The sequence below is a fragment of the Apium graveolens genome, chromosome 6 (assembly GCF_009905375.1).
Source record: "Apium graveolens cultivar Ventura chromosome 6, ASM990537v1, whole genome shotgun sequence".
NCBI classification, from domain to species: Eukaryota; Viridiplantae; Streptophyta; class Magnoliopsida; order Apiales; family Apiaceae; genus Apium; species Apium graveolens.
In genome coordinates, this window is record NC_133652.1 from 22,477,885 (window position 1) to 22,491,873 (window position 13,989).

Sequence of the window (13,989 nt, forward strand, 5' to 3'; positions counted from 1 at the left end):
CACACATAAACATTTGTTGAAAATTACTCTCATGTATAATTGATTTATTGTACAGTTATCAATTTTAATCTTTACTTACTGTATTTTTAAAAATAATAAAATGAAAAAAAAATCGATTAATAATATCAATGAATGACTCGTCACAAATAAGATGTATTATTATAAATAATCATGTTACGACTTGTGTGAAATTGAAATTATGTGCTATTGTAATATTTTGACATTTACAATATTGATAGTTAAATTTTGGATTATGATTTTCAATTTAGTGTTGGAAGTCTATTCATTTGAGTGTTGACGTAATATAATAAGGTTTTAGTTCAACCGACCCGATCTAATATATAAATAATAAGACCGGTTTAAAAATATATTTTTAGATTGACGGATTAGAATTTTTATAAACAGAAATAATCGGATTGGTCATGTTTATTCACCTAACCTCATCAACGCTATCCGCATTTACCCCTGCCTGAAATTCGCTCCGTTGATTAGGGCCGAGCAAAAGATCGAAAAAACCCGAAACCGAAATCAAAACCGTTAAAAATCGATAAAAACCGAACCGATTAAATCCGAACCGAAACAGAAACCGAAAAATCAAAGACTGAAACCGAAACCGATTTGCAGTTTCGATTTTATGTTAAAACCGAACCGTAATAACCCGAAACCGATCCGATTATTAAGATAAATAAACTAAATAATATATTTATATAATATAAATTTCTAAAATATAAATATAGATATAAATTTATGGAATCCAAAATATTAGAGTTGAAAGGTAGATATAGATTAATATAGACCTTAAACTCCTAAGATAAGTAAAGCTGCATATATTCTGTTCGAATTGTGCTAGTTAGATTTGTTCTTTAATTTTCTGAACCTTTCTGGAAAAAGATTGAAGCTTTTTCTTTTAGAATTAGCATGTCGAGGAATTTGACAGCTCTATTTTTTTTAATATCTACAAAATTGACTTTAGAATTTTATTCAACTGGATAACTTTAACAAGAAAGCGAAACTATGTTAGTAAGTAATATTCAGGAAGTATGCAAGGAAAATTACAGGACAGTGACACCAAGCTTTAGTCCAATGCACTTTCAATAATTACAGTATGATCTCATAATAGTAAATTAATATTAAATTACTAGTACTATTTTGTTATATTTGTAATTTAAATGTACCTTGTAATTTATTTACTTAAAAATTCTAGTAGTCATATTTGTGTTGTAAATTCTGAGTGATGTGATTTTAAAACCGAAACCGATCCGATTAAAACCGAAACGAGATTTTCAAACCGAAACCGAACCGATGGTTTTGGTTTTGGTTGCGGTTTCGGTTTCGGTCAAAAACCGTCCCGAACTGAACCGCGCTTCACCCTACCGTTGATACAATTTATCTTGCGTTTTGGAAAACAAAAAATTATGTTCCTGCCGTGTATAGTTAAAATGATCATATTTTCACGGCAAGTTATATATAATATTATTAAGAAAATTTCAAAAATTATATTATTAGAACATACATTTATTTTATTTTCAAATGTTATTTTCAGTTCTAAAATAATTAAAAAAATTCTTAATTATTTGCCAAAATTTGATTGATATGGCTAAATCTATACTATTATATTAAATACGAAATAATGAAAGTTTGATTGTTAGTCGGTCTGGTCACCATAATTATATTAATATTTAAAATAAAATACTCTCATAAATTGATCAAAAATTCATAACATAATTATAATATGTCTAATGATTTTTGTTAAAATAATATAATATATAAAATTCACCCGGCCGAGTTAAACAAAATTATCTTATTAGTCCAATTTTAAATAAAAAATTAAAAAAATTACATATAATTAGTTGGATTTGAAGAATCAAGCTAAAATAAAATAATAAATATTATTGATTCCGCTAAAAATATTATATTATCGGACCAGACTATAACAAAATTAAAATCTGAAAGAAAATTCGTGAGGTCGATATAATGTCATCAAACTAATACAAAATAATACATCTTATCCATTCGGTATAAAATAAAATAATAATCACGTGGGCTAAAATAAAATCAAACAAAGTAGTAAATATACTTAGGTGGATTTGGTTGATATAACCGGTCTCAAACTGACATAAACTTTTTGTTATTGACACACAAAATTTTACAATTGATTCGGGTTTTAAAATATTAAACTAAAATAAATCTGAATATAGTTAGTTGGATTTGGTCAGTTAATCGACTAATGACAATTCATATACTATTAATCTCAACTAAAATTTACATTTTAATTAAATATAATAATCTTTCGTAAACACACCTATAAATATCAATAAAAATATAAATTTCAATAATTACATTATAATTTTTAAATATATGTATATTAATAAGTATTATCAAATCATATTATTAAAATTTCAAATAAATAAGTTTTATAACTTAAAATTTTTACTTCAAATTAAATTCAAAAAATTATATAATATTAAAAATAACGTAAATCGCAAGGGTTTCATGCTATGCTATTAATAGTTAAAAGAGAACATTTAAAATGGGAAGGAAAAAGTAATTTAAGAAAAATAATAATTAAACTTTGGAATAATATTTGTGGGGATGGAGATGAGAAAATAGTTTTCCACTACGGTATGGTCGAACTGGTCTACGTTATTGCCTGCCGTTCTTGTTTTGATTTGTGAGTTGTTACCATCATTTTATATCTGAAATGGCTTTTATTAAGCTTGAAGCCCATAATAATGACATGATATATCGGGAAAAAGTCGAGGATATAATATGGAGCATATTTGTTTTTAAAGATTTAAACACGGATTCTAAAAATAATAATTAAACAATTGAAAGCAGTGCTCCAGAATAAAACGAAAGAATTGGATTCTAGTTCATAATAACGTAATTATTATTGCTTGACGACAAAATACATTTATTCTTTTAATTGTCTTAGCCCTATTCTTTTGGTTCTTTCTTGTAGTAGGAACTAATGTTTTTAAAAAGTAACAGATAATGACGTGGATTTTGTGCAGGCAATTGCCATGAATATATTTTACCAATTCTCCAGCTTCCTGGGCAAATCATTAATTACTTTGCATTTATTTTCAGATAATAAAAAGTAGGATCTTGCAACCACTTTGGAATTTAACTATTATTAAAAAAAATATTATACTTGAGATATCTCAATTGATTGAGAACTTATTTTTCTCCGACATTATGATTCGATTACTACTCATCCCGAATTTTGAATGTCACAAAATATAACTCGAGAATTTATAAAAATATTATAAATATTGTGAGTTTAATTATCACTCAACCCGAAATTTAAATGTGTTATAATAGAATTTGAGAATGTATAACAATATCATAAATATTTCATTTCAAAATTTATTTTAACCCCCCACATTTAAATATATATATATATATATATAATAGGTATAGACAGATAGATGTGCACACAATGTAGGTCGACCATCCTCCCGATTGACACTTCATTGTACAACGCGTGTCGACTATAATATCAGCTTTGATTTCACCATGATTTGTATAATCAAGGTACGAATGGATGATACGCAAGTTTTGAGATAACCAGGCGTGAAATAAATTATTGCTATTTTTTTTAAATTTTACAATTGTTTGAACCAGGCTCATAAATAATTGGGTCAAATGAATTATCGCTAATTTTATAAATTTAGACGAGCTTAAAAAAATCTAGTTTTATAAAAAAAATTCTTATTAAATTATTTAGCCTAATCAGATTTGAGTCTCAATTTGTCCCTCATGATTCCTCCCATTATGTAAAAATCTCAAAATAGTGTCTATGGACTGCCCAAATTATTTCAAGTTTGTGGTTTCAAATAAATGAATGTGTAATTATTATTGGGTTGCCCAAATTATTTCAAATTTGTGGTTTTGGATAATCGAATGTATAATTATTATTTGTTAAATATTAACGGTTAAGATTACATATTCTTTGTGAACTTATTGAATTGCACGGATGAACTAATTTTTGGTATTATTTTAAGTAAGATATGCTTCATTCGAAACAAAACAATAGGATAGCAATTTAGCAAAAAAAAAAAAAAACAATAGGATAGCAAACTACGTAGTACGTACTAATTAATAATTCAATTTTAAACAAACGGGCTACCCCCAAAAATGCATTCATATAGAGATAGCTCATAAATTCTCTACTCAATAGATACAAACTGCTTCACTAAATGGAGCTAGGATAAGATTTCACAGGCTACAATTTTCTTGACAGCTATCTTGACACATTAGCTTCTACGTAACACCAACTCTTTTTTGCTTTGATTTTTGTCTTTCTTACCAGTACTCTGTTTAGCTTCATGGGAGCCACTGCCTTAATCAATGGTTTTCCCCATAAACTCACACCTTTTTTCCTCTTTAAATTTTCTATCAACAATCCCCAATTATTCCCACCACCTCATCAACAAAGCAAGCAAATAAGATGAAATCATCTCTGATTTCCCATGCAATTGTGCTCAAATCTCTACTCATTTTTCTCTATTTTACAACATACATCAACACTTGTCAAGCCACTAGCTTTATAGTTTCATCAAGAACAAACAAAAATTACATTGAGTTCATCAAGGCCTCATGTAACACCACCTTGTATCCACAACTTTGTTACAAATCAATGTCGAAATTCGCGAAGAAAATTCATGCCAATCCCAAACTCTTGGCAAATACTTCTATTTCTGTGACACTGAAGGAAGCTAAATCGACATTCGTGGCAATGAAAAATATGTCCAAGTATAAGGGTTTAACTACTGGAGAGAGGGCAGCATTGCGTGATTGTGTTGAGGTGACGGATGACTCAGTTTACGAGCTTCGGAGATCAATGGACCAGATGGATCAAATAGATGAGGAAGATGTGCATTTTGAGTTTGAAATAAGTAATGTTCAAACATGGGTGAGTGCAGCTTTGACAGACTACACCACTTGCATGGATGGCTTTTATAATGTAAATGAAGGAAATGTGAAAGCCAAAGTCTCCAAGTATGCTGTAAATGTTTTACAATTGAGTAGCATTGCCCTGACTTTTATCAACAGATATGCTACTTCTGGCTGAAAAGCTTACATCGTAACTTAAGAAAATGGTACCATACAAACTTATTCATGCACTATACACAAACATATAATTTGCAGAAAACAGCATATTTGCTACAAGTTCAGCGTATAATCTCATCTTTCTGAACCCTATTTCACTGCTACAGACAAGAGTCTGACTATGTTCCAATTTTATTTACTTTGTATATTGTAGTCTGTATACAAATAATTTGGCCTTTTTAGAAATGTGCAACTGTCTGTGATAATGCACACACATGTCATTATCATAATTTTATTTGATTATTTGGGCTGCAGAACATTGTTTTACAAGAAAAAATAAACGATACATTTACAAATCTAAGGATTTTATTTAGTTCACCAGTTCAATGATTGTGCCGGCCTTTGCTGGCAGATGAACCTGTTAACTGTACAATCATATGCAGAATATTCATTATTACTTTTATTTTTTGTTTCTCAAGATAATGCGACACCGAAGAATTGTTGATATGCATCATATAAACATATCTATAGGCGATACCAAAAAGAACAAAAGGACACACAAGGAATAATAAGAACACAAAATCCTTGAAATCCTTGCAGAGTAACATTTAGGAATAAATTCTCTACCCCATGATGGATCTGCAAGAAGAACAATTATATTTGGCTTCATGCAATCTTTGTAGCCTAAATGTTGGAATACGAGACTTAATAAAGATGAGTTCTGAATCTCCGAGATTATATACAACTGCATTAAGGTTAAGGTCATACCAGGCTCCTACATCAGTAACTTCTGGTGAAGGTCTCGATATATACAGTAGACACTTGACCATCGCACCAAACACAACATTTAAGCTGCATAAAGGTTGTCTTTGCAAATATTCTTATACTTGAACACTGGAACATATGCAGTCAATAGTTATGCGCCTATGCCAATGATAATGTTTACTCAGTTTAGCCGTCTCTGTTCTACAATTCATGGAAAAGTCCTTGCAGTCGATGCCGAATTTGCAACAAGAATCTGATCCTTACTCTTTTCATTATTTTCTAAGAATTAGTAAATTTGTCAATTCTATTGCATATCTTTAATATGTGAAAAATACATTATCTAAAAATATGAAGTTGAAACATTGATGTTTATCTTTTATTTAGTCTATATACCATATATTACTTGTTTAATTCATAATTAAGACACTCAAGTCAATTCCTCTGTTGCTCTTCCATCTAAAGAAAAAACAAATACTTAAAAGCATCAGACTAATTGAAGAACAAGAGATGCTTTCGACTATACTCCAAATGCGAACCAAACAAATGATTTAAACAAACCCCATTGTCTTTGGAATTTCAGATCAACAACTTACTTCATTTGTTTTTGCCAATTATTACAGGATTAATTACTTGAAATATGAGCATTTTTTCATATGATTTTTGGTCTTTCTGGTGGCAAAGCAATGATCCCAATGATAACATTGCTCAAATACTGCTCGGTATCTCCCTTATGCTGTTCACCATTTCATGGTACTCCTGGATGTTCAATAGTAATTCAAAACCAAAACACATGCTATTGCCACCAGGCCCAAGAGGTCTTCCTGTGGTCGGAAATCTCCCCTTTCTCAAACCTGAGTTCCACTCATATCTGGCAAGCCTGGCTCGAACCTATGGTCCAATTCTGACACTAAGGCTCGGTCAAAAGATAAGCATTGTGATCACCTCACCCGCCTTGGCCCGTGAGGTTCTCAAAGACAATGATGTAAATTTTGCAAATCGTGATGTTCCAGCTGTCACAAAAGCCATGGAAATTGGTGCTTGTGATATTGTATGGACACAATACGGACCACAATGGCGAATGCTGAGAAAAGTCTCTGTCCTCGGAATGCTAGGACATTCGATCCTTGATACTGTGTACAATCTTAGACAACAGGAGATTAGGAATACCTGTAAATATTTATATGATCAAGCAAATTGTCCCGTTAACTTGGGTGAACAAATGTTCTTAACTGTACTAAATGTTATAACAAATATGTTGTGGGGTGGCACGGTTAAGGGAAAAGAGAGGGATGCAATTGCGATGGAGTTCAGGCAAGCAGTGGCTGAGGTATCTGATAGTCTGGCAAAGCCAAATATATCTGATTTTTTCCCAGTTCTTTCCAGGTTTGATTTGCAAGGGATCAAGAAGAAGGCAGAAGGTGCAAATAAGAAACTTGATCGAATATTTGATGATGTGATTGATCAACGTTTGAAAATGAATAACGGTGAGACAGAGAGCAAAGACTTTTTGCAGGTTCTATTGCAACTGAAGGATGATACAGATGCCAAAGTACCTCTAACGATGAACCACGTCAAAGCATTGCTGTTGGTATGTTTTCTTTTCTTTTCTAAGATTTTTACTGCTCTACATACAATTAACATTACAGAAAAATCTCAACTATTTAAACTAAATAAGAATGAAAGTCCAAGTGAACTTCAATTGTTTAAATTTCTAAAGTCATTACAGCCATGGTTTTTTTATTACATTTGATATGTTTATGAGAATGATAGTGTAATATGAATGCACGTATAAATTTGCATCTAATGTGTCTTTTGGACAGGACATGGTTGTCGGTGGTACAGACACAGCGTCTAACACGATTGAGTTTGCAATGGCGGAGCTTATGAACAGTCCCCAGATCATGAAGAAAGCGCAACAAGAGATTGATCTAGTAGTGGGAAATGACAACACAGTGGAAGAGTCACACCTTCACAAACTACACTACCTAAAAAACATTATGAAAGAGGTTCTTCGTTTACACCCTGCTCTTCCACTCTTAGTACCACATTCTCCAAGTGAATCCTGCATCATTGGAGGCTACACAATTCCAAAAGGATCTCGAGTCTTTATCAATGCATGGGCAATACAAAGAGACCCGTCAATCTGGGAAAATCCATTGGAGTTTCGTCCAGAACGATTTTCAGATGGTAAACTAGACTACAGTGGCCACGATTTCAGTTATTTTCCTTTTGGCTCTGGCAGAAGAATTTGTGCAGGATTGCCAATGGCTGAGAGAACAGTAATGTACTTCCTTGCTTCTCTTTTGCATTCTTTTAACTGGGAATTACCGGCAGGAGAGAATATAGATGTTTCAGAAAAGTTTGGGATTGTGTTGAAGAAGAAAGTGCCTTTGGTTGTAGTGCCAAGTCCAAGGCTCTCTCCGTCAGTTTTCTCATAGGTGCTTATTCAGTCTTGCTAATCTTTAGTGTATTCTCTCTGAGGTCTTAATTCTATGAAGAATGTACGACTTATTATGTTTATACTGCTCACCAAACACGATTTGATGTATGATATCCTAATGCCAAAAACATGTTATATAAGTGCATAATCAAATTAAATTATCGGGAGTATTTTTACACGGGTTTTTAAACAAAATAACACCAATTGGAGAGATTTTTGTTTCACTCTATGAAACGGAAATTTGTATAAGATTTCTTTAAATTTGGCCGTTTCAGTGTAAGGAAATTCAATGTTTTATTCAGAAAAAAATAATTTTAATTAGGCGGTCAAAATTCTTAAAACATGTTTGTCAAAAAATCAAGCCACAATTATTTAAAAATAAAGGGAGTTGTTGGACCAAGACAAGGCGGCCCAAAAGAATTATAGTTAGAATAATTGTAAATTATAATGTAAAGCCCAAGAAGGCCCACTTTGTAAGGAAAAAACCCGTTTGAGACTTAGTATAAATACAAGGCAACAACCCCATTTGGAGTGGTTGGCAAGTTATAGCAAAGAGACAATCTTCTAAAATTATAGTCTAATAGTATAATAATATTATTGGAACATCATTTGGCGCTAGAAGGAGCTTTACTTTAACAAGATCCAACCAGAAGATGATCGTAGAGGAGTTTGATCCGGGAACCGCCGGACCGACTCAGGTAAAGGAGTTGACGGCAGAAGTTGCCGCCGACCCCTCGACCCACGGCGATCGTGAGCTACCTAAACAACCGGCCTTAAAGCCGAAGTGCTTGTTTCCTCCACCTGAAGTGCCTCCTGAAGATCAATCGTTGAGCTTGAAGGGCACACTTCAAAGGGACGGAAAAAGAAAAACTGTTTCAGATCAGCATTTTAGAGTACAGACATCTAAAGGAAAGAAAGTTCTCTCGAGCGACATACGACTACATTTGGAAAGGAAAAAAAAGGCTAAAAGCCCAAAATCAAGAAAATCCAGAAGACCCATTTGATTCAGATGAATAGCTCAAGCTTCTAGAACACCAAACTCGGAGACTGCAGGCTAAACTTGAACGAAAACGCGAGATTCACCGTCTCCGTCGAGAACCCCAACAAACTACAGTTCAAAATGAAGAACAAGACGATGAATTCTATGACGAGGACGATACTGAGTACGAATATGAACCATCGGCAGAGTCGACATATTCACAACCGCGCGATCGTCGACAGAGGACAGTGTCATCTGCCGAAGTCTCGCGTCAGACAGAATCCATAGAATCTATCTCTCACGAGGAGTTCGCTAAAATGCAGGAAGAAATCGCCCAGATGCTTACCTTGATGAGAAATCAGGCAGGGTTTGAAACCGTCTCCGAGAGCCCCCTATCATTGGTGCTCGAGAAGGCACGCATCGACATGACATTGAAAACTCCAACCCTTGATCATTTCGACGGATCCTCGGACCCGTTAGCATTCCTCAATACCTTCGATGGACGTATGGCCTTCTTCGGCCACTCAGAGGTCGCTCGATGTCAATTCTTCTCTACTTGCCTCCAGGGTACCACCCTTCGATGGTACAACAACTTACCCCCTCGGTCGATCGACTCATGGGCGGCCCTAAAAAGCAAGTTTCAAGCTCGTTTTTCCAGTAACTACAAAGGAATAAAGGTCACAGCTTCCCTAATGACAATGCACCAACGCTCAGGAGAAAGTCTCCGAAGTTTTCTAACACGATTCAGAGAAGAAATAGCAGAGATTCCAGATCTAATCGAGCAAATGGCAGTCAATTTTCTGACAACAGGCATTGATAAATCTCGCCATGGTTTACTCTTAGAGGAGATCTTTGAGAAAAGACCGAAAACCTTACAAGCAGAATTTCAAATTATAGAACATCGCATGATGCTCCAAGAGGCAGTAAGCTGCATACAGTCCCCCAAACGCTCCTCCAGATATGAACGGCGACGCAACTACAGTCCGCGATCTTCCGCGCGTGACAGATGTCAAGAACGTCGCCGTTCGCCACCTGGTCATACTGTCGAGCATCAACCAAGGGACAGAAGAGAGAGAGACTGGCAACCCCGCAGTCGACCAGAAAAAGAATTTACCAAGCTTAACACTGAGAAAATGACCATCTTAGCGGTCCTAAAGACAGAGCCGGACTATCGTCCGCCAAGACCCATGAAACCGGGTCATCCTCCAAGCTCCAGATACTGCGATTACCATGAGGATACAGGCCACACGACTGAACAATGCTTTCAACTAAGCAACCTCATCGAAGGGAAAATTCGCCGAGGACAACTAGTGCATTATGTACAGCGGGAAGATTCTCCTCGACGCCATAGACGAGTTGAAGAAGATCGGGTAATTGACGTTATCTTTGGTGGTGTGGCAGCTGGAGGACTCTCTTATAATTCCCGAAAAAGCTATGCCCGTGAGGTTTTTAATGTCAACCCACCGACATCCAAACGCACCCGAGCAAATTCTTCCCCTGTCATTTCATTCTCAGACGATGACTACCGCCCTGGTCTCATCGAAGTCCATCAGGACGCCCTTGTCATCACCACCCGGGTGGGAAACAACATGGTAAAAAAGATGCTGGTCGACAACGGCAGCTCCGTCGATGTTCTATACCATCATGCCTTCTCCCGAATGGACCTCGGGGATCGACGCCTAGAGAATGCTCGAACGCCTCTATATGGTTTTACAGGGAATGAAGTACATGTAGTTGGGACAGTCGACATGCCGGTGCTTTTTGGTTCTCCCGCCATACTGGGACGAACAACGATCACCGCCCTTCGGGCCATTACTTCCATCTCCCATTTGAAAATGAAGTTCCCCACAGACTTTGGTGTAGGAGAAATGGTTGGTGATCAAGCAACGGCTAGGCAGTGTTACCTAACCACTGTTTCTCCAAGGAAAAGGACAGATGAAGAGTTAGAGGTCAATCAAGTACTTGCCATCGATCCAAGAGAATTGATCGACAAATCCACAAGCAATTCATGCTCCCCTCTCGAGGAAACAGAAGATATAGAAGTATTTGAAGGAAACTCCAATAAAACAACAAGAATTGGCAAGAATCTCTCCTCAGATCTCAAAAAAGAAATCACGAATCTTATCCGGGAATTCTCCGACATTTTTGTTTGGGTCCCGAAGGACATGCCCGGTATTCCGGAGGCCGTTGCTCGACACTCGCTGCACATTAATAAGGACACTAGGCCTGTGCGACAGAAACAACGCATATTCTCGGCCGAGGAAAGAGCCGCCATCGACCAAGAGGTCGAAAGACTACTCGACGCCGGCTTCATCGAGCCTGTGCAATTCCCCACATGGATATCGAATGTGGTCCTAGTTAAGAAAAGCAATGGGAAGTGGAGAATGTGCATTGATTACTCAGATGTTAATAGGGCGTGCCCCAAAGATTTTTACCCTTTGCCCAATATCGACCAACTCATCGACGCCACAGCGGGAAATGAACTCCTATCCTTTATGGACGCCTTTTCAGGGTATAATCAAATTAAAATGGATTCCCACGACTGGCAACAAACTGCTTTCATCACACACAGGGGAGTCTTTGGTTACAAAGTAATGTCCTTCGGATTAATCAATGCAGGCGCTACTTTTCAGCAGACGATGGATAAATTATTCTCCTCGCAGATAGGAAGAAACATGCTGATATACGTCGATGACATGATTACAAAGTCAAAAGTTGCTTCTGATCATGTGACAGACCTTCGAGAAACGTTCACCAACATAAGGGCAAACAACATGCGACTAAACCCTGCAAAGTGTTCATTCGGCCTTACAGCAAGTAAATTCTTGGGGTTCCTGGTCACCCAGAAAGGCATCGAGGCCGACCCAGCTCAGGCAAAAGCTATTCTGGAAATGAGCAAACCAAGATCCATCAAAGACTTACAAAAACTCACAGGGTGTATAGCCGCGCTTCGAAGGTTCATCCCTCAATCCTCAAAGAGGTGCCTCCCCTTTTTTTCTGCAATGAAGAAAGCTTCTAAATCATCACAGTTTGAATGGAATGAAGATTGTGAAAAGAATTTTATGAAATTAAAGATATTTTTGAAAAATCCTCCAGTTTTAACTCGGCCCTTAACAGGCGAACCTCTACGAGTATATCTCTCAGCTTCCGATGAAACTGTCGCGACAGTATTAGTCCGTGTCGATGAGGGAAAAAATATCCCTGTATATTACATTAGCCACTCACTCCGAGACGCGGAAACAAGATACCCACAAGTCGAGAAACTTGTATACGCTCTTGTTGTCGCGAGCCGTAAGCTTCGTCATTATTTTCAAGCGAGAGAAATCCATGTTCTCACCAATCTACCTCTGAAAAGAATCCTGCACAAGCCCGACATAACAGGCAGGCTTGCAGCCTGGACCATAGAGTTAAGCCAGTTCTATATCGAGTACAAACCTCGAACGGCGATCAAAGCCCAAGTTCTCTCGGATTTCGTCACTGAATGCCAGTTCAAATCCAAGGCACATAAACCAGAAGACGACCAATCTCGCCTGTGGCTTTTGTTTATTGATGGCTCCTCGACATCTAACTCTGAAGGAGCAGGGGTCATATTGATCAGTCCAGAAGGATTCAAAATCCAACAGGCTCTCAAGTTCGGGTTCTCCGCCACAAACAACGTGGCCGAGTACGAGGTACTCATCGCCGGACTAAAGCTCGCATCCGATCTCGAGGCAGAGGTCATCGACATATTTGGGGATTCTCAGTTGGTTTCCAAACAGATAAGTGGTGAATTTAAGACGCATAATGAAAGGATGGCCCGATATTTGACAAGAACACAAGAGCTTCTTAATAAATTTTCTTCATGGAAAATGTCAAATGTCGACAGGGAGGAGAACCAGTGGGCTGACTCTCTGGCCAAACTGGCATCTTCCAATCTCCCTACTAATCTCAGCCCAACATACGTCGATGTTTTGGAGACCCCCTCCATCGACGAAGTGTCAGTTAATCAAATCCAGGCTAGGCTCGATTGGCGCCAACCTTTCCTTGAATACATAATCGACAACAAGTTGCCGGAGCATAAGACGGAATCCCGCACTCTTATATTCAAAGCCAGGAACTACTGTGTTGTGGGTTCGGTGTTATATCGACGTGCCCTCTCTGAGCCTCTACTCTGTTGCTTGTCCCCGGAAGAGGCCCTCCAAGCGATCGTAGAAATACATACGGGAATCTGTGGTGAGCATCTAGGAGGAAAGACCTTAGCCCTTAAAATTATCCGACAAGGTCTATTCTGGCCCACAATTAGAAAGGATTGTGAAGATTACGTCAAAAAATGTCAAGCATGCCAACTTCATGGAAATGTAAACCGTCGACCCACGACTGAGCTAAATTCGATTCTCAGCCCGTGCCCCTTTTTCCAATGGGGAATAGATATTGTGGGTCCCTTCCCAAAATCAAAGAATCAGTGCCAATACATCATAGTCGCCGTGGATTACGCAACCAAATGGGTCGAAGCAAAACCCCTTGCTAAAATTTGAGAAAAAGAGATGATAGAATTCTTTATGAAATACATTATCTTTCGCTTTGGGATCCCCAGAATCTTAGTTTCTGATAACGACACTCAGTTTTTAGGGAAACAGTTTGAGGAAACCCTGCTTGAATTAAAAGTCCAGCATATCAAAGCATCTGTAGCATACCCCCAAGCTAATGGACTAGCAGAAGTAACAAATAGAACCATCCTACAAGGCTTGAAGAAAAGAATTGAAAAAATACC

At 36.9% G+C, this 13,989-nt stretch overlaps 3 protein-coding genes across 3 annotated transcripts; all 3 read left to right on the forward strand.

Annotated features, from left to right (window-relative positions):
• The first annotated feature begins 4,642 nt into the window (after positions 1–4,642).
• Positions 4,643–5,077, forward strand: LOC141664755 (21 kDa protein-like). Its single transcript, XM_074470709.1, has one exon. It carries the CDS (start codon positions 4,643–4,645, stop codon positions 5,075–5,077), a length of 435 nt encoding a protein of 144 aa, XP_074326810.1.
• A 1,380-nt stretch (positions 5,078–6,457) lies between these two features.
• Positions 6,458–8,349, forward strand: LOC141668242 (geraniol 8-hydroxylase-like). Its single transcript, XM_074475027.1, has 2 exons — positions 6,458–7,408; positions 7,641–8,349. The coding sequence occupies exons 1-2, from the start codon at positions 6,458–6,460 to the stop codon at positions 8,256–8,258; spliced, it is 1,569 nt and encodes a 522-aa protein (XP_074331128.1). The 3' UTR covers positions 8,259–8,349.
• A 564-nt stretch (positions 8,350–8,913) lies between these two features.
• LOC141664756 (uncharacterized) lies at positions 8,914–13,753 on the forward strand. The gene is made up of 2 exons (XM_074470711.1): positions 8,914–9,153; positions 9,314–13,753. Exons 1-2 carry the CDS (start codon positions 8,914–8,916, stop codon positions 13,751–13,753), a joined length of 4,680 nt encoding a protein of 1,559 aa, XP_074326812.1.
• The last annotated feature ends 236 nt before the right edge of the window (positions 13,754–13,989 follow it).